General features: G+C 42.2%; 4 protein-coding genes across 6 annotated transcripts; 3 read left to right on the top strand and 1 right to left on the bottom strand.

Annotated features, from left to right (window-relative positions):
- Positions 1-580: 580 nt before the first annotated feature.
- Positions 581-2,478, top strand: LOC108650540 (uncharacterized). The gene has a single exon (XM_030391041.2). It carries the CDS (start codon positions 858-860, stop codon positions 2,385-2,387), a length of 1,530 nt encoding a protein of 509 aa, XP_030246901.2. The 5' UTR covers positions 581-857; the 3' UTR covers positions 2,388-2,478.
- Positions 2,479-4,440: 1,962 nt separating this feature from the next.
- LOC108652604 (uncharacterized) lies at positions 4,441-5,418 on the top strand. Of its 2 annotated transcripts, none has more exons than XM_018102828.3 (2): positions 4,441-4,955; positions 5,023-5,418. In XM_018102828.3, exons 1-2 carry the CDS (start codon positions 4,688-4,690, stop codon positions 5,088-5,090), a joined length of 336 nt encoding a protein of 111 aa, XP_017958317.1. In that variant the 5' UTR covers positions 4,441-4,687; the 3' UTR covers positions 5,091-5,418. The 2 variants fall into 2 exon arrangements, with proteins under 2 accessions (XP_017958317.1, XP_017958319.1); XM_018102830.3 differs by having other exon boundaries at positions 4,451-4,946.
- A 6,349-nt stretch (positions 5,419-11,767) lies between these two features.
- On the top strand, positions 11,768-16,436 carry LOC149091333 (uncharacterized). 2 transcript variants are annotated; one of them, XM_089260172.1, is made up of 4 exons: positions 11,768-11,998; positions 12,080-12,146; positions 14,816-14,899; positions 14,959-16,436. In XM_089260172.1, the coding sequence occupies exons 2-4, from the start codon at positions 12,138-12,140 to the stop codon at positions 16,201-16,203; spliced, it is 1,338 nt and encodes a 445-aa protein (XP_089116298.1). In that variant the 5' UTR covers positions 11,768-11,998; positions 12,080-12,137; the 3' UTR covers positions 16,204-16,436. The 2 variants fall into 2 exon arrangements, with proteins under 2 accessions (XP_089116298.1, XP_089116297.1); XM_089260171.1 differs by having other exon boundaries at positions 11,791-11,994.
- Positions 16,437-17,835: 1,399 nt separating this feature from the next.
- Positions 17,836-19,027, bottom strand: LOC108658212 (uncharacterized). The gene is made up of 2 exons (XM_030382446.2): positions 18,874-19,027; positions 17,836-18,792 (listed from the first exon to the last, which is right to left on the bottom strand). The coding sequence occupies exons 1-2, from the start codon at positions 18,874-18,876 to the stop codon at positions 17,965-17,967; spliced, it is 831 nt and encodes a 276-aa protein (XP_030238306.1). The 5' UTR covers positions 18,877-19,027; the 3' UTR covers positions 17,836-17,964.
- Between the last annotated feature and the right edge of the window lie 1,169 nt (positions 19,028-20,196).

Genomic DNA, 20,196 nt, shown 5'->3' with positions numbered 1-20,196 from the left:
CAGCGTTTCGTCAGCCTTTCACAGCATAGCAGTCAGCTTTTGAGAGTTAGCTTTTAAGCGCGCTTTTTAAATGTCAAGCGAAATGAAAGCTTCCGATGTAAATGTTTACATTGAAAACGTGCGTAAATAATTAAATTAACAATATGTAAATTAACCAAGTTTACTTTCACCCTAAGAACACCTTTATAGATATACAAATATATATATTTATTTATTTCTATATATATGTGTAAAGCTTTATGAAGTTCAAGTTTAGGTTCAGTGGACACATTTTTGCCTACTAATGAGTGTTTAGACGTGAAAGAAAAAACACTCTTGAAACTTTGATTTCAAACTAGTTTTGCACTGAAATGTGCCAAACTCGAGAGGTGTTTGCATATGCAAAGTGGGTTTCTAAATCAAGACGTGGCCACAAATAAACTCTAGAAGATGTGGCGGAGATAGTTGTTGTTGGGGGAAGCAGGGGCAGCATGGCATGGGGCAACGTCTTTGACCGGTTATAACACTGACTGCCGCAGCACTGGCTGAGACTTGCAACGTCACTGCAGTTGCAGTTTGTTGCCGTTACCGTTGCCCGTTGCCCGTTGCCTGTTGCCAGTTTCGCTTTCATTGCAGTCGCACGATGTAAACGCTGCTGCAATGGCTCGTCATGGCTGTAGGAGAAATGAACAGGCAGCGAAGAAAAGTGCCGAAACCCAATCAAACGTCGGGGCTATAAACTGGAAAATTGGAAAAACGCTGAGGAAATTTTATAAAGTCGCAATGATAGCGCCGATTCGAGGCAGTTGCGAGGCAGCCGTCGACATCGTTGAAAGTGAAAATTGGCCTTGAAAGTGAGAGTAAAAGTGCGAATCGAAATGGTCACACCAAGGAGCTGCCTGCGGAATCCAATCTCTGTGTTGCTGATTATGCTGCTGCAGCACAGCCTGGCCATTAGAATTGAGAATACGTCGAGTTCAGTGGCGCCTGCTGGCTATCGCGTCTCCCGGCCGGAGCCCAAGCAGCCCGAACAGCGCGTGCCGCCGCACCTGCAGGACATACGACCTGGCTACGTGGACGACGACGCGGGCGACGTGATACGCATCATTGAGCCGCCCCAGCACTTTCAGCAGCTGAAGCGACTGCGGCAGAGGCAGCCGCCACAGGCAGCAGCGGTCATCGCGCCACCACCAAAGCCCATTGTCTGGGAGCAGCCACGTAAGCTGAGCACCAATCGTGGCGCCCCACCGCCGCCGCGTCGTGTGAAGGCACCTGAGGGCGACTTGCTGACACAGGAGGCGCAGCTGGCGCCGCTGTTTGCCAACAATCTGCAGCTGCCCATGGAGATACTCGCCTCGGTGCGCAAGACGGAGCGACTGCTGAAGAGGCAGCGCCAGGGACAGGGGCAGGTACAGGGGCAGCCATTGCTGAGACAGCGCCACATCCAGCGGCAGACGCACACGCTCATTGCCCAAAAGGCGCTCGAGCAGCAGCTCTACCAGCGCGGACAGCAGCAGCGACTGCGCGCTGCCCTCCTGCAGGAGCACAAGCGCAGCAAGCGCGTCAAGCGGCAAACCGAGTCCAAGTATGATGTGCCGCATGGCCTGAAGCTCGTGGCGCACATAGATGAGCTGCTCAAGAATGCGACACGCTTTGTGCCCGATGAAGGGAAGCCGAATGAGCTGTCAGCCAAGCCAGAGGCAGAGGCAGAGTCAGAGCCGCAGCCAAAGCCGAAGCCTTCGCTCTGTGGAAATGCAACCAACTGCGACAGTCGACGACGTCGCCAACGGCTGTTCAGAGTAAGTGTACAGAGAAAGACAGCTGGCAGGGGGCGCAACTTCCGTCATGAGGCAACCACAACAACAAAGGCAACAACAACAACAACAACAACGACAACAACAGCTGTGGCAGAGCCAACTGGGAACCTAACAACTTCCGCAACTCCATTGGCCAGCCGCTTGGTGAACTCACGTAGAGCTGCAAATAACCGCAATCAAAAGCAAGTGGAAGCGTCCCGCCCACCGCAGCCCTCGCCCGACTCTGTGCTCTATGCGGATGTCATGTCCACCATACGCAACCTGTGGCAGGAGCACGACCTGGCAGCTGGGCCACAGTTTGTGCCCGCCGCGCAGGTGCACAACAACACCGACTATCGCGCCCTGGACGTCTATCTGAAGGAGCTGGATGACATCGCTAAGAAGCTGCCCACTGCAGCGCCCATCACAACGCTCAACCAGGAGGAATTCGCACCGATCACGCCCACGCCCAACTGGTATTTGATTAACAACGAGGGCCGCATCTACGAGACGCGCCTGACTAGCGAATCGAAGCCAACGGCGACGCTCTTCCATCAGTTTCCCGATATGCCCAAGACACAGGACTCTATAACGACGCAAGATCTGGAATAGTCTAGCAGCTATAAAATATTATTTATTTGCCTTTAGCCTTAAGTTGGTTTAAGCATCGACTGTTGTTTGAATAAATTATAATTTTATGGAAGCTTTATATTGCCTATGCATATGCCTATGCCTATAAAAGTTGAATGAAGAGGATAGAGATTCAACCGAACTTCAAGTTGATTTTAAGTTGATTCTAGTTTAGACTTAAATATTTTTGCGGTTTGAATTAGTTCACATGAGTTTCAATGAAAGGCTTGTTCTACGTTTATTTCTGTTTTTGGCGAGCCTAATGAATTTTAGTTTGTTTTTTTTTTTTTATTTTTTTTTTTTATTTTGATTTTGCGTCAGGGCAGCCAAGCATTTAATTTGCCTAATTACAACGGCTGTGACGCAGGTTCTTGGTTAACGCGGTAATTTAGATAAGCAAACGGGCAATTAGCTGGCTAACTGGGTAGCTGGGTAGCTGGGTAGACCTTAGCTGGTTCTCTTAACGTACCAGAGCCCATTGTGCTGAACCCTGACCCCGCACAACATACAAATTGCTGAGAAACTCGGCGCAAAGCATGAAACCCAACTGAAAAGCTGTCAACAATTAGCAGCTGGCTGACAGAGAATGAGAGAGGAAAAGCATAAAGTTGAAGGCATAAAGAACATGAGATATGTTGACCTGATTACCTGCTGAATCAAATTTAGTGCGAAGAAAAAAAAAGTACAGCTGTGTGTCCATTAACAAAAACTGTTGAGGTATAACCGTATATAAAAGTAAAAGGGAAATTGAAGTGGGAGAGGGGAGATGTGATGAAATCGATGAGAGAATTTATGAGCGATGCAATGAAATGTATAATAAATGAACCGAGTCCGGTGAGATAAAATAGATGAGAGATGAGCTGAACTAATTGAGAGATTAAATGAAATAGATGAGACATGGAGTAAATTGTGGAGAACTGAGATGATAATAAAGAGATAAGATAGATATATGAAACAAAAGCTGAATTAGATGCGAGATGAGATCAAACACATGTAATGAAACACATGAGCAATGAACTGAAATAGATTAGATTAGTTGAGAGCTGAGCAGTAGAAGTCGATGAGAGATGAATTGAAATCCATATATGACGACACATAAAATGAACAACGTCTCAAGTTACATTTACTCTCCGTTTTTCATGCTTAGCTGACCTGAAACTACTAATTTGAATATAAATTTAAATGTTTTTCTATATATAGCTAAATGCCTTAATTACCTAAATAGTAGTATATATATAAATAGCTTAATTACCTAAACGTATATATATACATATATGCAAGACCTTAACTTCCGTTACTAAAATGTATTTCCGAGCAGCTTCCAATCGATGCATACCTGTCGCGCAATGTAAACATTTTTGCTTCACTTTATAATCGTTTTTATTTTTTTTTATGCACCTACGTCAAATGAAGATGCCAACTGGACGCTCGCTTATTTCCACATTCATTTCATTTAGCCTTAGTATTATTTAGCATTTTTATTATAAATATAAGATTTAGAATAGTTTTATTTTTTATTGCTTTAGAATGTTGTTTAGCCACTTTGCCAAAAGTCAAATTTATAGTGCTCGTGTTTGTCGTTTCGGGCTGGCGGACTGGCATCCATAAATTTACCTTTTACAAATTCTCCGAGTGGGACCCACCGCCACTCTCCCACTCCCCCACTCCCCACTCCTGGCGGCGGAACGTGTTTGCATTATGTCAGCACAAATCTCTGGACGTCATAAGGGTTCTTGAACCTCTTTAGCCGGAGCTAAACATTGTGAGCGGGCAATTGTAATTAAATTGAATAAATTATGGGCAGGCATATAAGAATTAATATTGTTTACGACATTGACCCCACTGACCAAAGCAAACAGAGAGAGAGGGAGAGGCAGAATGATGTCGAGTGTGAGAGAGAGGCAGATAGAGATGCAGCATTGTAATTAGTAATCGGTCATGCAAGAAATAGAAGCCCCGTCGTGGCCCTCGAGGCACGAGTTGCCGTGAGTACGCTTCATTGATAATCTGGCTAAGGTGGGTGGGTGGCTCGGCTGGCGGGGCACTGCTGGGGACACACGCAGCCATGGGGTCGCCCAATTGTAGGCAAATTTTCGTAGACAATTGTTTTGTCGCTGCGCTGCGCTTTGATGGCGGCGTCGACGACGTTGCAAGAATCGCCAGCCATTATATAAACATGCAGCGCGGCTCTAGAGTCAGTCAGTTGTACACATCAAGTGGCATTTGCACCACCAAGCACCACTCCAAGCAAACACTAACTTGCAAACTGATCCGGCAACAGCATGTTCGGCTTCAACTCCGCTTGCCTTCTGCTCTCCTTGGCGCTGTTCTGCCTGCTGCTGAGCGGCTCCGAGGCAGCGCCGCGTCCTCAGGCGGCGCCGGCAGAGGCCGCCAGCAGCGACTTGGAGGCTGGCGTCGAGGCCGAGGAGAAGGATCTGGACGGCGCCGCCTCCTACGGCTATGGCTACTACTCGCCCTATTTCGGCGGCAGCTACTACGGCGGCTACTGGCCGCACTACAGCGGCAGCTACTACGGCCTGGGTGAGTTCGGTGAGTCCATTGCGGCGAGCTGTTGTCCAATAATGCCTGTCTGAAACTCTGCTCCGCTCCACTCTAGGCTATCCCTACTACGGCGGCTACTACGGACTGCATCATCACCATGGCCACTACGGACACTACTTCTAGACGGGCCTCAGCTCTTGCCTCACTCATAGCCAGCATTTACCGTAGCTGCGCTCTTGACCAAAATTCTTGAGTAGTTTGCGCACGTTAGCTTCAATTCAACGCACAAGGATAATTGCTTCAATTAAGCAACAAAATGCAAAAAAAAAAAAAAAATATACAAAGTTTCTATATAATAATTTATAATAGGCGATCAAGCGCTTCCACTTTATGATCCATTGAATCGAAGGAGAGAGAGCCGTAACACCCCATACATTACAAAGTATTATACATATAATTAGTGTTAGATGTCATAAAGAAACGTTTTGCCAAAATAAAGAGCCGAAATATATCTATTTGAAATTCAAATGTGGCTGCCTGCTTTATGGCATCTGGGCTTGCGCTAATTAACAGACCTCTCAAACAAATTAAGACGCGAATTAATCAGCGCGGGCGACACAACGTGACAGAAGCTGAAGTTAAAACAGATGCCGCCATAAATGGTCAATGATTTTTATGCAAATGCTAGAGTCATGAGCCAGAAGTGCTCAACAGCATGGTAAAGACTTTGTCACGCCGCTATTAGCTGCTAGCTGCTGTTATTATTGGGCTGCTATGCTTTACGTACGGTGCGTATGCGTAATTTATGAGAGTGATAAAACACGCTCTGGCGCATCCATCTTGGCGGGCATCTATTATGTAAGCCCTTAGCGATGTCTTGGCTGACATTTGGTAAACAATTTGGCTATTGGGCCATAAATAAACACAGCCAGCTGTCAGGTCTGTCGACAACTCCATCAGTCTCTCTGGCCATTTGTCCGGCTGTGCCCATCTGTCCATCAGCCCCACTTGAACTGCAGCGCTGAAAGGTTGCGCGGAAGTGGTGCAGCTCGCCGTTAATCCCACGGCAATGCGACAGACTGATGGTGCGAGAATAACCGTTTAATTTCATCAGCACGTTGTGGCGCTTGGGCTTTGCATAAAATTTACATGCCAAATGAATGATGAATGAGTGCTATGTGAACCTTGCCAATAAGCAGAAAAATACACAAACAATTAGTGAGTGAGAGATAAGCATATAAACTTCATAATTTGTCAAGTGCAAATCAATTCGAGAATTCGATGCGTGAATGAACTCTGCTCGCAGTTTATAATCATTTATATCGCAATTTATAATTATTTATATTTAATCTGAGTTCCGCTGCTGAAATATTTATTTGCTATAGAAATGTCAGTATCAGGAACAAAGCGTTTTGTATACTAATGTGCAGACAATGCCGTTAAATTGGTCATTCAATTATCATTTGATCACGTTTTTATACGAACTCCTTTGTGCGCGTGAATGGAGCGTGGCAACAGCATCAAAATTTATGATTATTAATGTGCGCCCGCTTTTTTTTGTTTAAATTTAGCCATAAACTTGTTTGCCTAATGGCTATATCAATAATATAGAAGAAACAATAATTAGTAATAATAGCATTCCAATTGGAATGCACTTATTCCCGTATGCTTTTGGCCCCAATCTGAATGAGCATGACTACGAAAATGATGTATGTATATATAGATTTCATATGGGTTTAACACACTCATTGCCAATGGCCGAAACAATGCAATCGAAGCCGGACAAACAAATTGTCGACAACGTTGAGAAATGTCGCGTGTGCAGAGTCTAACCGACTGTATAATGCACGTTCATCATTCAAATATATATTTGAATGGATAATTTCATGAATATACAAAACCAATATGCTCGCTTTGCTCAGCGCGTGAGCGGGCATATTTGTAAAGTCATCGAGCAGGTTTTTTTTTCGGATGTGAGCTTTAAATATGTAGTAGATATTGTTTCGGAGTTCAAGTGCGCTCGATCTCATCGATGCTATTTGGAATTCTTTGCTTTGTCCGAGGGTTGCGTGGGTTATGTTATAATTCAATTAGACGCTAATCGGGTCATTAGTGGACGCCTTGAACGATCCGATTCGATCCCATCCGAGCGTTAAAATGCAATCAGTCTGCCCTCTCGTATTATGATATCATTATAAATAAATAATCAATCTATATGCAAGCCGGCTTACGGCGCACGGCGCACGGCTTACAGCGGTTGCAACAGTTCCTGCTGCGACAAGTTCGTTTCTTAAGTCATTCGTTTTCTGAGAGTAACAAACGCATTGTAGTATCTGTGTGGCATCTACCTGGCCAGACATCTTGCCACCAAGGACATGCTCGCTATACGCACTTGAACCCCATCCTGTGGTTGACCCTCAATGGCTTGGCCATTGAACTGGCCGCAGATAAAACTTGTTTCGCCCAGCTGCGGCAATTTGGCAACTTTTTGTGGTTGTTGCTGCTGCAAATGAGAATCTCTTGGCCTGGCCAAGACCTACGCGCGGTCGGTCGGTCGGTCGGCCGGTCGCTGTGTCGGTCATGCCAAAAGGCATTTAAATTTCGTCTTTGACCTTGCTCGCTGATTTTCATGCTATCTTCATGTGTGAATGGCGCACCACAGGGCGCGTCTACAAGCAGTGAGAGAGAGAGAGAGAGAGACAGGGCGTGTGATACCCCGCACGCCTTAATCACCCGTGTGTCCCATGCTCGAGTTGGCAAAAGCAAGGGCAATCAATTGTTGCCACCGAGCTCTAAATGCATCCGACCAGAAACGCGCCCCAACAACAACAACAACAACAGCAACAACAGACACAACAAGAGCAACCAAAACAAAAACCCAAGACTTAAGCAGCTCGTAATTTTATTACTAGCAATTCTAAAAGTCAAGCACCTTAATTAGCCTTTAACTTCCGCAACGTTTGCAGCACACGCAGACGAAGAATGTTTGTCCGTTCTTTATATGCATACATACGTATATCTGGTAGTGGGTGGAATGATTTATGAATGTGCCGAAATGTTCATAAATCTATTTTAATGGCATTTGTTTGATTTAAGAGACCAACTGTTTAGAGCCGTTCAGGGAGCCGTATAATCAGAATTTAAGAATTCAAGCGTACTCTAAGAGGGAAATGCTACACAGCGCATAGACATATTCTAAATTAAATCGCATTCATTATTTGCGACGTGAAGCTTTTAATTTGATTTAAGGTCACAACTCGACTAGTCAACTTCATTGTCTCTAGCTACATCATCTTTAGAAAGGCACAGTAAAACTAAAACGCATCATCAGACAATCCTGTACGCTGAGCTCATACAGACGCTGAACTTTCTATAGAACCTATACGCAGCTCACATTTCATTTCCTTCTTAACAAACAGGATCAGATATATTCATTGTCTTGCCGATGATGATGATGATGACGTGAATCGTGTGGATGATGCCGTTGCGACCTTGAAACAAAAGTGCAAAAATTGTTGACGCATCAATTGTTGTTGTTGTTGTTGCCGTTGCTGTTTCTGTTGCTGTTGCTGTTAACTTGGTGTAGGATGTATGTAATTAAATTAAACTTGTTGCTGCTTGTCGTTTATAGCTGGAATTTGCTATAGCTGTTGCTGCTTCGGCTGTTGCTGCTGATTTTATGGCTGACAAAATTTATAATGCAAATAAATCCAATTTCCGATTTACTTTAAAGCGCATCGCTCAAATATGCTTAAGCATGCTCGAATTTCACTAATTCTTTATATGTGCCTCAGCTTATTAGCAATTGGAATTAAATTATTTATTAATGATAATAATAAACAGTTATTAATATTTGTATAATTAATTTAGTAAGAGAGAAAACTTTTGAAGTTAAGATTTATTATTTATTTGTGATTAACAAAAACATTGACATTTTTTTTGCTATTGAGTTTTAGTTTAAATACAATAATAATATTATATATACTCAAAAATAAAATTTAAATATTTCTTCAGCTTCCTCTTTTAATAGATCATTATCGTGAAATAAAATCAAATTAATCTCAAGGAAAATTGAACGCCTTATGCTTACAGCAAAACGAACTTAAATATTTATTAGGCATTTGTCTTTTTTTAGAGCATTTGCGCAGCAGCCTTGTGCCTTCTTGTCTTTTCGTATTGTTTCAAACTAAATTGATCTTCAAATCGGATTGAAGTCTTTGGGGTATTAAAGAGGTCTGATCACAGAGAAGTCTGTGTGCACAGCTAAAATCTTTTCGTCAGCAAAAGACGTCAACGAATATTTCTAGCTTGATCATTATGTAGATCATTTTGGCTTGCGACGTTGCCTGACCTGCCTATAAAATACATGTTGAAATGAACTTGAATGCTGTATGTAAATTGCTGATAGTTTCAAGGAATTAACAAATAAATAAATATTTTGGCTAGTTTTGTCTAATTTTAGAACATCGACTTTTTGTTGTATTTTTGAAAAATTAATAAAATAATAAAATAAAACGCAGAAAGTTGTTTTTGGTTCATTAACCTTTGCCAGATTTCATATCTTTAAGCAGCTCACTCTTGCCTCAACCTTGTGGTTTTAATTTTATTACATATAAATCTAATCTGAAATTCAATTAAAATACGTTCGGTATTGCCAGAATGGCAGAAGTTTGCCCAATAAATATTTCTACATAGAGCATTTGTACTTCGGCCTTGCACACAATTCGCTTTCCCACACCTGTTGGCTAATTAATTTAATTACCTGTCATATTGTGACTTTTTCAATATAATTTCCAAAAAATCAAGTGAGGTTTGTTGAACCGTTCGTCCGACTTGCAGTGGGTGAAAATAAACGCTGCGATTGCCGCTGATTCATTGTTTGTTGCCGCTGCTTCGATTGCGGCTCGCCCTGCGCTTTGTATGCTGCCGGCGAAATTATTGTGGTAGTCAGCTGTCCAAAACGCATAAAAAGAGAGGAAAATGAAAAAAAAAATGAACAGAAAAACAAAAGCAGAAACAAAAACAAAAGTCATGTGGACTTATTATTTATGGGCCAGACGCGGAGCATCTTAACTAGTGCCTAGCCACATCCTGACTGTCGACGCGTCGCTCGCTGGGAGCGCATACAAATCAAGTCGAAGAGGCGAAGAACCTGTCCACTTAGTCGCGCTCGTAGCTGGCACACAAATTGCGCAATTAAATTATTTTTTATTTACATGAATATATAAACTATATATACTACATATTCTTGAAGCTAAGCAGCTCAAGAAAGTTCGTCTCTCAATTATTCCATAACAAAAATTGTCGACGCTTTCAGCTATAGTTGAAAACTTTTAGCTTAGAGAGGAGCTGTTAATTTGTTATGCATTTGTTGTTATTGTTGCTGTTGGTTTTTGGTTTGATTGCCACAAAAATAGCGCATTTGAAAGTTGAAATACTTGAACCCATGTACAAATCGATATATCGTCTATCTTCCGGTTATTTGGCTATATTATTATTAACAATAATTGAATTTCTAGTTTCAACTTAAGCTCAACCAGCATCATTTGAGTATTTTGTTGTTTTTTTTTTCGCTTTTGTTTTGTGTGCATTTAGTTTACTCGGATTTATTTTAAGGGTCTCGAATTAATCTGCTATGCAATCCATTAAACGGCCATAATTTGTCAGCAGCTCGATTAATGAATGAAACAACATTAATTAGCAATTAAAAATGCTTTGAACAAGGTTTCTACGTAGAATCTGAGACCGCATGCCCAACTGCCCGATTGCTGCATTCGTTTTTTGGGTGCAGTTACGAAATTTGTTGACTTTGTTTCCAGTCGAGTCGATGATTGATGAAATTTGAATTAATCTCGCGCCTTTGCAATACTTTTATACTTTTATAGCAGTACTAACTGCTAATCGACGAGCCTCGAGCCTCGAGTGAATTCAATTTCAGTGAAGCTGGCAGCTAAGGTCAGGCCACGCAACGAGAGCCCTCAAAATGCGGCAGACAAAAGAAAACTAGAGCCAATTGAGCAAGTAGGGTTTCGCTTTGGTTGAATGGTGGACTGGAAGATGCCCTCTAAAGGGGCCATACAGACACACGTCTATACTGAAACTAGACTAGTTGATGCCCTAGACGGAATGCTGGAATAGAATGTTTGCTCTGCTGAACTTGGAACTGAGTTGTCTTAGTTTTCAAATGCTAGACTGAAGATACCCTGGTTTTATATTAGAGTTAGAAAAATATAGTATGTACGACCAATGTATACCCTGTTCTCAATTGTAAATAGAAGAAATCAATTATGCTATTCGAGTTCTTAATTTTATTTAGAACAAAAAATACCCTACAATTAGTAGTTTTATTCTAGCCAACTCTGCTATAGTATATTCTTATTCTACTAGTACGGGGTTTACATATATATAATAATAGTTACCATTTATTTGCAATTCCAGATTTTATTTCCAATGTCCAGCCAGAAACGTATCCTACGCTATTCTGTGTATATCCCATTTGCCTAGCTATGTTCTCTATATGCCCCTTTACTACAGGGCATCCAACGTGTTAGCTGCTATTAAAGCTAGTCGGCCAATTTGCGACACATTCACGGTCACATCAAATGTGAGGCAGTAGCCCAAAAACGTGAATCTGTGAGCCGTCTTGGCAGCTCGGCTGCCCGGTTGTCGAGTCGAACGAACTGCCGTCAGCTGGCAGGAAGCCGCAGACGCCAACGCAGAGGCTCTGTGGTAGTTGCACTTGAATTGCTGGCAGCTTCACCTGCACCACTACCATCACCACCACCACCACCACCTCCACCTTCACCATCACCATCAGCGAGCACCATCGACGAGCAGCGGCGCATGCGTAGCCGAGTCAACTCGAAGTGTATTATCCGAAGTCGGGTGCGCTGCCTGTTCGGACTGACTGATGCTCTTATAAATAAGCCGTGCGTCGGCTCTGTTTTTCTTATTTGAACTTCAAATCTGCTCGAGTTCGCATCTCGAATCGTGGAGCGCTATTGAATCGCGCACGTTTTCCCAGCGATTCATCTGCCGCGCTCATCTCGGTGTGTGTTCGTGTTCTGAAACAGTGTATTACATACAAGTGGGTAGCTGTCGCCATATACAGCAGTGCTATATAGAACATAGAAGCTAAACTATATATACAAATCAACTATATATATTTTTAGCTGCTGACGCAAGTGTTGATCTGCAAGTAGAGTTTGTGCCGCGTTTGTTGCAACCAAGATGAAGATGGTGAGTCGCTTTGTGGATTAGAGCATATGTGTGTCCAAATCGTGCAACAATCAAGTAATAACAATATCAGCCAATGGGCACTTTGAGCGCCAGAATGCAAGAGAGGTTCACACTTTTTTTTCGGGGTGCAGTTGCAGTTGCAGTTGCAGTCGATGCCAGCTGCCATTCGTCTGTCAAACAAAATTGCCCAAGCGAGCAGCAGTAAAAAAAAAAAGACAGCAAAACAAACAACGAAAATCTGCATAAATAGCGCTACAATTGTAGAAAATCGCAGCGAGCCCAAAAATCAACTAACTGAAATGAAAATGAAAATGAAAAACAAACGGGGGGAAAACTCCACCAAAGCCAAAGTAGGTGGCAAACAAAATGCGAGCAACGAGACAACAAATGACCCTTAAGCCTAATGGCTCCGTTGATTCACTAAGTGTGTTAGCCAAGCAACCAAAAAAGAAAAAAGGTTTGTTGGCAATGCGAAAAGCCATCAACCGGAAACACATTCATAAATCCCCTCGAGAAAAAGCACTTAGCGCGCTTCAAGCTCTGCGCTCAGTTCTTGGCTGCCCAAAAGTGTGGCAAGAGACTTGACAACGTTGCGTATGCGCAATGTGTGGACAGCCAAAAGCTGAACTTGATGAATGAATGATATAATATATATATATACATATATATACTATTGTATATGTATGTATATGTGTTACATATGGCGCAGCAGAATAGAAGTTGGGGACAGCGAATCTGAACTTAATGTCAGCAATAAAAACAAGACACACTCAGCTGCGCCTCAAGGTCGTCTTCACACACTCACAGCCAGAGAGAGAGAGAGAGAGAGAGGGAGACAGAGAGGAGTGGGAGAGGCAATTTCACACGCCTCAATTGTGACAATTAACACGCCTTCTAGCTGATTATTGAACCTGTTGTCTCTGCCATTACGCATAGCTGTAAAAGTGAACTTCTGATTCAGCAATCAGATACCCTGGAATCAGTCAATTGTGGGTGCAGCTGTTGCAATGCCTACAGAACGATGAGTTGGCAAATTGTCAAGAGATTTCATAATAGCCAAATTCAAATATGTTTATAGTTATTAAGTAGAGCGGAAATTTAAAGCTCTCAACCACAAAACACATGACCAAAATTAATATTTCATTATACATATATATACCTTTTTTTTAACAATTCCATATCTGTTAAGCTGTATAAAAAATGCGAATTGCGGTCCGCCTTCTGCTCATCACGTTAAGAATTTATAGTATGACACCTGAGTCACAGCCATATACATACACACACACACATGTATCTAACAACATTTCAACAACTTCTACACTTACTTGGGCAGCGACTTAATGGCCAGCATTGTACGAAAATAGTAGTTTGGCACTTTAGGCCATAAAGACGTAACGAATGTAGCCTAGAGCAGAGAACTCTGAACCAAGCTGTTATATAGTTTATTTATTTTCTTTTGGCTCCAACTGCAATTGCACTTTAGAGTAGATGAATTCCGAGTTGTCAAATTGACAGCTGAGAGTTGATGGCGGCTGTGCGGAGTGCCGTTTTATAATTTGTTGGCTGTTGTCTTTTGCTTTAATTTCAATTAATCAAAATAACTCGTCTGCGTGGGAGTTTGAAACAATTTGTATATACATTTGGATGGGCTGTTGGCTTTGTCTTTTTATATGTTTACGGACTCGATTCGCTTGATAGCTCGTTATTAGAAGTTTATGGCATCGAGAGTTCACTCAAGGCGATCTTTGATTCTCTACTTTGATCGCCCCCCCCCACCCGCTCTGCCCTAAGTAATTTATGAGCTTCGATTGGAACGTTTAGATTCCGGGTTCGAGTGCCAGACTTGTTTGCTCGCCTCTACAAATAAATCGATCAGCTTAATGGCTAGAATTGAAAGTGTAGCATTAAAAACAAAAGACAGTCAGCCGGCTGAAGACTTAAATGCCCTCAGCGATGTTTATGAATGATTTCGCTAATCTGCGACGTGACGGATTTGTCAGATGATAGCTGCGACAAAAGCATTCAAATTAGTTCGCAATTTACTTTTACCACTTCAAGGCAGAAGCAGAACTAGTCGAGCGATTCGCGGCAATTCAATTCATCAAACTTCAATAAAGTTATTTGATCTAATCGAGCATAAAACTATGAAAATCGCGTAACAACGTGCTAATACGTTATGTATTAATTAGACTATAGTCGGTTCAAAGTGCCGCATGCTAATTACGGATGCGCTGACATTGACTCTAAGTGGAAATCAGATGCTGTGGCAGCTGCTACCTGTTTTTGATTTTTTTTTTTTTTTACATTTTTTTTTTACTCTTGTTACTGCTGCCGCAATGGTCTATGAGCCATGCGGGAATGAGGGCGCCTTTGGGCCAGCCTGTCATTGGTAGCCAATAGTTGAAAATCATTCCAAACAAATGCTTTTCAGTCCGTTCACCCAATGTCATTTACAAATGGAGCCTACCACGTTAAAAGGCGACTAACTTTGTTACAAGAGCTGTGCCTATTGTGACCTTTTTTTAATGTTATACTTATATACATAAAAAATTTCTAAATATATAAACACTGTATTTGGGTAAACCTAATGCTGTCAAAAGCTATACACTGCATACAGGTTAAGACAATGATCTTTCATATGTATTTAACTTCGTCTTTTATCTTTTCAGCAACTTCGCTTGTTGTGCATTGTTCTGTGCGCTGTCGCAGCCCAGTGCCTGTTGGATGATTCTCGTCGACAGGATGCATTTCTGGTGGGTTGTGTCTGTATGAACCTCGGCTAAGCAGCCAGCTAATGGAGTCTTTTTTACAGGGCTCGCTCGACCGTCTATATCCACCGCTGAAGGGCTACGCGTATCCAACCCCAGCTCCCACGGGGTATACCTACCCAACCCCTGCAGCTAGAACAACACCTAAAACAACACCTAGAATAATACGTCCTCCATCTCCAAGTCCAACTGGATATGTCTATAACCCCCCAATAATTCCATTCACATTGCCACCTGCTCCCACGGGATACACCTACACACCCCCTCCACGTAGAGCAACGCCTACTACTAAACGTCCTCCATCTCCAAGTCCAACTGGATATGTCTATAACCCCCCAATAATTCCATTCACATTGCCACCTGCTCCCACGGGATACACCTACACACCCCCTCCACGTAGAACAACGCCTACTACTACTCAACGTCCTCTATCTCCAAGTCCAACTGGATATGTCTATAACCCCCCAATAATTCCATTCACATTGCCACCTGCTCCCACGGGATACACCAACACACCCCCTCCACGTAGAGCAACACCTACTACTACACGTCCTCCATCTCCAAGTCCAACTGGATATGTCTATAACCCCCCAATAATTCCATTCACATTGCCACCTGCTCCCACGGTCTCTAAATATACACCTACTACTGCACGTCCTCCAACTCGTCCAAGTACCACGGGATACACCTACACACCCCCTCCACGTAGAACAACACCAACTACTGCACGTCCTCCAACTAAAGGTACAATTGGATATGTCTATCCCGTTCCAATTATTCCATTCCCATTGCCGACGAACCCTAAGAACCGCATTCCGTCAACGTATATTCCACCTCCCCCACCCACAACTCCGAAGCCCACTCCAACAACTCCAAGGATCCGCGTTCCGTCAACGTATATTCCACCTCCTCCACCCACAACTCCGAGGCCCCGCGTTCCGTCAACGTATATTCCACCTCCCCCACCCACAACTCCGAAGCCCACTCCAACAACTCTAAGGATCCGCGTTCCGTCAACGTATATTCCACCTCCTCCACCCACAACTCCGAGGCCACGCGTTCCGTCAACGTATATTCCACCTCCCCCACCCACAACTCCGAAGCCCACTCCAACAACTCCAAGGATCCGCGTTCCGTCAACGTATATTCCACCTCCCCCACCCTCAACTCCGAAGACCACTCGAACAACTACTACGACCACCCGAACGACCCCTAGCACCATTGCGCCCTCGTATCTGCCACCCGTAGGCTATTCCTATCCAAAGCCCAAAATTCCCTTTTTTTTCTAGGCTCCTCAAAAGCCTAGACCATTACTAATTAATTCATACGATTGCCTCTACGTGCCGATAGGAACATACGATATTAAATAATTGTAATTAACTGTAATAAATTTATTTAATGTATACCCTTGAAAATTATATATGTATCTGAGTCTGTACTCGCCGTCTCTGCAATCGAATTTTAGTCATTAAAATATGTTTGTAAAAATCAGTTGAAATAAATCGAACCATGTTAATGAAAATTATGATTTTTTCTTTTATACCCTGAACCCGTTGAAAATGGGAAATGAGGGTATAATGTTTTTTTGTTTTTTTTGAATAGCTTTAATAAAGTTTATGAAATGAAACAAAAAATTCTTTTGTGATCATAGTTTCTATTATAATATGAATACTGAATAACGATTCCTGGAAACATGCATGTATAAACTGATAAATTATATTTCCTGGTGCAGAGTTAAGAAATGCCAATATACTATATGAAGCATAGGAGAGCACTCTGCATAGCTTCCAAACTGAAATTTTAGATAGTAGCTTACGATTTATTAAAAGTAGAATTGAATGATTTTATTTAATTTTTTTTTTGTTTGTTATATTATTGTCATTTGGCTTTACTTCTTAGCAGAGCTGGCAAGTATTCCTCAAGTCAAACGACGCAAATCGCTGATAAAAATGGCTTAAAACGAATGCTCTTGCTCAGATACGCCTTTTTCCGTTTAGCAAAGTTTCCTATTATTATTATTAGTATATGCCCTATGCATATGCTATGGAATCAAATTTAAGCTAGGGACTAGCTAGCTAGATATTTGAGGAACATACTTTCTAGCGCGTCAAGTAATTGCACCTAAAACTATGCAAACTGTTTTCAGCCATTTTTATTAAGAGTGTTTAATTCCAAAGTGTTTTATTCCAAAGGCCTCTTTGTAATCTTAGTATTAAAATTCCGTTTGAGTGCGCCGGCTAACCATTGAAATCTAAACGGATCTTAATGATTCTGATCCGACTGACTGATACAGTCGAATAGGGAGACAATTCATAAGCATATCATTGCGCCAATATGAAAGTATGGGTGTAAAATTTGGGATATAGCTTGTGATAGCCAAATTAGTAGAGTTCAAGAGAAAAATTTCGAGATCGCTTACTGTCTGTGAAAGGTTAATGATGATCCGTATGTCTTACTTAACATATATGTATATTAAACATATCTATGACATTTGAGAAACTATCGTGATTGGGGTTTTCTGTGCTTTTATACCGGATTATTGGTCTATTCTTAGCGTTGGTCTAGACAAACTCTTAACTGCTTGAATAAAATTAAAATTAAAATAAAAAATAATACAAACAAAAAAGTTGAAAAAAAGTATATATACAGTTTGGCTTATGAAATTTGCATTGCAAAACATTTACATAACATTTTTGTTTTTGGGCCTCAGAAGCTAAGCTCAAAAACTTTTGAAATAGATTATATCATTATGTTGTCATCAGGTATAGATGAATATGCATACTATAACAATATACATATATTTAATTTAAGCAATCTTATTTATGGTATTCCTTATTCATTACTAAAGATGTTTTTATGTGTTTGAGTGGAAAATATTCTGTTTAGAATATAGAAAAGTGGATTTAAAATACATTTGTAAATCGTTTTGATGGGTATTTCTTTATTAAAACTGTTCCCTGGCAATCGCCGTACAAATCATTGAAATCAACTTTTCAGCTGGAAGTAGCGTTTGATGGGTCGCTTGCTGGGTAGCCTCGATAGCTTGCCATTTAGTATCTGCGGCGACGGATGACGCGGCGGTGGGTCTTGTAGCGGTAACCGTCAGTGGAGGAGAAGGTGTGGGCTGCGACTGGCTCGGAAGCAGCGGTGTCGTAGCTCTCAGCGCCATAGGATTCGACAGCTGGCGCGCTGTAGGACTGAACTGGGGCAGAGGCAGCTGCGGTGTAGACTGGAGCGGGAGCAGAGGCTACAGGAGGCAGGTATTCGCTGACTGGAGCAGAGGCAGCACCCTGGACTGGGGGCAGATAGTCGTTGGAGGGCACACCACGACGATGGCGACGGATAACGCGACGGTGGGTCTTGTAACGGTAGCCCTCGGACGGAGAGAAGCTGTGTGCTGGTGCTGGCTCAGAGGCAGAGGTGTCGTAGGTGTCAGCAACAGGTGCGCTGTAGCTCTGGACTGGAGCAGAGGCGGCAACGTTGTAGTTCTGAACGGGAGCGCTGTATGACTCTACTGGAGCGGAAGCAGCGGCGGAGTACGTAGCAGGAGCCGAGTAGGATTGGACGGGAGCAGAGTACTGCTCAACTGGAGCTGAGGCAGCAGCCGAGTAGGATTGGACGGGAGCAGAGTACTGCTCAACTGGAGCTGAGGCAGCAGCCGAGTAGGTCTGAGCGGGAGCAGAGTACTGCTGCACTGGAGCCGAAGAAGCAACCGAGTAGGACTGAGCGGGAGCAGAGTACTGCTGCACTGGAGCCGAAGCAGCATATGCAACTGGTGCGGAGGCGGCGCCACGGACAGGTGGCAGGTACTGGTTGGTTGGCAGATGGCTAACATCCGCGGCAACGACAGCGACGAAGGCACAGAGCAACAACAGTTTCTGCGAATTGAAAAAGAAAGACAATTAGTTGGGTCTCACTGTGGCAGTCCCTCAGCAAGGATCTGCAGGTGGTTTAACTACCATTTTGCTAGCTTGCTTTTTGTTCTTCAGCTAAGTGCAGAATCCCAAGAAGAAATGATACTGCTTGCTAAATTCTCTCCGATATTTATATGATTCTAATCACACCGCTTGCTATGCTACCAAAATTAGCATTTGACTTTGCATTAAATTAATGTATTTTGCTTTTTGTATAAAAAGTTAGACAGCACCGCCAAAAAAAATTAATCTATTATAGTTTTTTTTTTACTTTTCTTATTGTTATTCAGGTTTAATACAAGTTTCTTTCGTGACACACACACATGTGCTTATTAATATATATTTATATGTATAAATATATTTATCTATTTGCAGTGAATCAATTGAATTATGTTCGACTATTGATGCTTGAGCTTTAATTGGCCAGCCAAAAACTGGCCACGATATAATCCATTTTAATTAGCATTCTTCCTCATCTTCTTCAACCCTCCTCACCGTGGAATTTCTCTCATCTAAGCTCTTGCCGCCTTTTATTTACTTATTTTGATATATCTATTTACGTTTTTATTTTGTTGCTCCCATTGAACTAAGTCAATTCATCCGTAATTAGATTTCGATATAATTCGATTATTGCTTCATTTACATATTGTCAACGCGAGTCGAGCTAAGACTGCCAGACTTCTTGGCAGACAGTGCCTCCAAAAAGTATTGCATAACTGAAGGATGACAGCTGAAGCGCCAAGAATCGAGTTTTTGTGTATTGCTTAGAGTCTTCCAGTTAAACTATATGCATGTGAATATTTGCCAGCAGGCAATCACTAAGTGCGGATGTACGGAAGAATTGCTTAGAGGCTTTTCCTATTCGTTGAAGCAAATACTCAGGTACTCATTTCTATATAGGCTGCTACATTATACAATATAATATATACTCTAAAGGAATCGGCGATAATACAAGAATGTTATCCGAGACCAAGACGAAGTGTTGTGTAATTTTTTTCTGACGAGGATCTCATGAAATATTATTTCTTAACTTTACATGTAGATTGAAGTAAATACCGAACTAATCGCTAAGATTCTCTTTCAATAAGATGATATAGATACTTCCCTTATCATATATACTACCGAAAATTGAAGCTTAATAATTTAAGTTTGAAATACTGGTTTGAGACCCTCGCAAAGTCTTTCCTCGATATGCCCACTCAAGGCATATACGGTCACTGCGGGGCGTTGTAAATCGGGTAAAGTTGTACAGTTCGGAGGTAACTCTGGAAAAAAACCCTCATCTCCCATTTATACTTGTTTTTCTTTATTATTGTTCCTGGAATTAAAATGCTTTTGTTATATTTTATTTAAATACCACCACGCTTT

This window comes from Drosophila navojoa, chromosome 4 (assembly GCF_054131105.1).
Source record: "Drosophila navojoa isolate 15081-1374.11 chromosome 4, UAZ_NAV_1.0, whole genome shotgun sequence".
NCBI lineage: Eukaryota > Metazoa > Arthropoda > Insecta > Diptera > Drosophilidae > Drosophila > Drosophila navojoa.
The sequence above is the reverse complement of the archived record's forward strand: the minus strand, read 5'-3'. Positions and strand labels throughout refer to the sequence as shown.

What these genes read in the sequence shown, in the direction of transcription:
- LOC108652604 (XM_018102828.3), top strand. Translation starts at nt 4,688, where the DNA reads ATGTTCGGCTTCAACTCCGCTTGCCTTCTGCTCTCCTTGGCGCTGTTC. An exon ending in CTACGGCCTGGGTGAGTTCG is followed by an intron (nt 4,956 to 5,022) that starts GTGAGTCCATTG and finishes GCTCCACTCTAG; the next exon opens with GCTATCCCTACTACGGCGGC.
- LOC149091333 (XM_089260172.1), top strand. An exon ending in GTCGACAGGATGCATTTCTG is followed by an intron (nt 14,900 to 14,958) that starts GTGGGTTGTGTC and finishes TCTTTTTTACAG; the next exon opens with GGCTCGCTCGACCGTCTATA.
- LOC108650540 (XM_030391041.2), top strand. Translation starts at nt 858, where the DNA reads ATGGTCACACCAAGGAGCTGCCTGCGGAATCCAATCTCTGTGTTGCTG.